This window comes from Chiloscyllium plagiosum, unplaced genomic scaffold (assembly GCF_004010195.1).
Source record: "Chiloscyllium plagiosum isolate BGI_BamShark_2017 unplaced genomic scaffold, ASM401019v2 scaf_12998, whole genome shotgun sequence".
NCBI classification, from domain to species: Eukaryota; Metazoa; Chordata; class Chondrichthyes; order Orectolobiformes; family Hemiscylliidae; genus Chiloscyllium; species Chiloscyllium plagiosum.
The window spans coordinates 14,871-16,579 of NW_025212354.1; the positions used below are offsets into that span (position 1 = coordinate 14,871).

The following is a 1,709-nucleotide window of genomic DNA, read 5'->3' on the forward strand; positions in this document are numbered from 1 at the left end:
TCTCTCTCTCTCTCTCTCTCTCTGTCCTCTACCCCCTCCCAGAGCTGACAGCTTGGTGGCTCATATCGGTGAACACAACACTGATGTAGAAGAGGGCTCTGAGCAACACATCCAGGTTGCCAGGGTGATCAGCCACCCTTCCTACAACTACAGGACCATCGACAACGACATCATGCTGGTCAAGCTGTCGAAACCGGTCCAATTCAGCCAGTACGCACGCCCAATCCCACTGTCCAGCTCCTGCCCCTGGGCGGGGCTCCAGTGCCTGGTCTCCGGATGGGGGAACGTCCTCAACAATGGCTTAGGTGGGTGGCATTCCCATCAACGCGTGCTCGATAACCGCGACGGCGCCAACCTTTAGATTTCTGAGTGATTCGAGACCCGGAATGACCCCTCGTTATCGCGAGTGCCCTCAGAAAGAGCTGGAACTCCTCACCTGAGCCCTTTTTTCAAATCCCGATTTGAAATCCTGGCCAACGCAACTCCATCCCCCCCCTCCCCCCCCCCACCCCCCTCAGCTGACCGGGTGGATTCCTTCCCGAGGGAGGGCGGGGAGTTCAAGTCTCATGGTGTGGTACACTAATGAGATGTGGCATCACGGGAAGTGATCAAGCTCTCCCTCACTGCCCTCAGGGCAAGGGGAAGTCACATTAAGATGCTGAATAAAGTTAACAGCTCCCTTAGTTCAGCAGACCCTCAATATTCCTGAACACAGGACTGAAAATATCACCATGGACAGAATTTCACTAATTTCAGTGTATAATTTCAATGCATAATTTCACTAAATTTCAGTATATAATTTCTCTAAATTCAGTACATGATATCACAAATTTCAGCCTGCAATTTCACTGATTTTAATGTGTAATTTCACTAATTTCAATGTGTAATTTTACGAATTTCAGTCCACAATTTCACTAAATTCGGTGTGAAATTTCACTAAATATCAGTGCATAATTTCACTAATTTCAGTGTGTAATTTTATTTATTTCAGTCTACAATTACACTAATGTTAGTGCATGATTTCACAAATGGGGGTAAGTTATTTCACAAGTTTAAGAGTACGATTTCACAAATTTCAGATTTCATAAATACCAGAGTGTGATTTCAGAAATATCAGCGTGTGATTTCAGAAATTTGGATGAGAGGTTTCAAAACTGACGGGGTGAGATCTTACCAATTCAAGCTGTCACGCCTTATTCCAGGTTTCTGCGACACACCAGCTCCAACTAAATTCTCCCAGATTTCAGGATAACTCTCAGGTTATGGATTAATCAAAAATAGAATATTCTCCCCTGAATTCTGACCATCCCACTGTCGTCATGGATATGGGGATGGTGCGAGGGACTCAATGTGAAGAGTTTGGATGCTATCCCCAGATTGAATCTGAACTGTGTTCTGCCCACAGTACAGTATCCTGCTGATCTCCAGTGCCTTGATGTCCCAATATTGTCTGAAACCACCTGTCACAACGCCTACCCTGGCATGATCTCCAGAAACATGGTCTGTGCTGGTTTCATGCAGGGTGGGAAAGACAGCTGTCAGGTAAGGCTGGGTAAGGGTGGCGAGGGGTGGGGAAGGGTGGGGAAGGGTTGGTGAGGATGGGTAAGGATGGGTAAGTGTGGTGAAGGGTTGGTGAGGATGGGGAAGGGTGGGTAAGAATGGGGAAGGGTGGGGAAGGATGGGGAAGGATGGGGAAGGGTGGGTAAGAA

The 1,709-nt window shown here is 47.3% G+C and overlaps 1 protein-coding gene across 1 annotated transcript; it reads left to right on the forward strand.

The window, feature by feature from the left end:
• Positions 1 to 42: 42 nt before the first annotated feature.
• On the forward strand, positions 43 to 1,542 carry LOC122547371 (trypsin-3-like; the record flags this gene model as incomplete). The annotated part of the gene is made up of 2 exons (XM_043685999.1): positions 43 to 305; positions 1,406 to 1,542. Coding segments are annotated over 2 exons (400 nt in total), but the record flags the coding sequence as incomplete, so codon positions are not given.
• Positions 1,543 to 1,709: the final 167 nt, after the last annotated feature.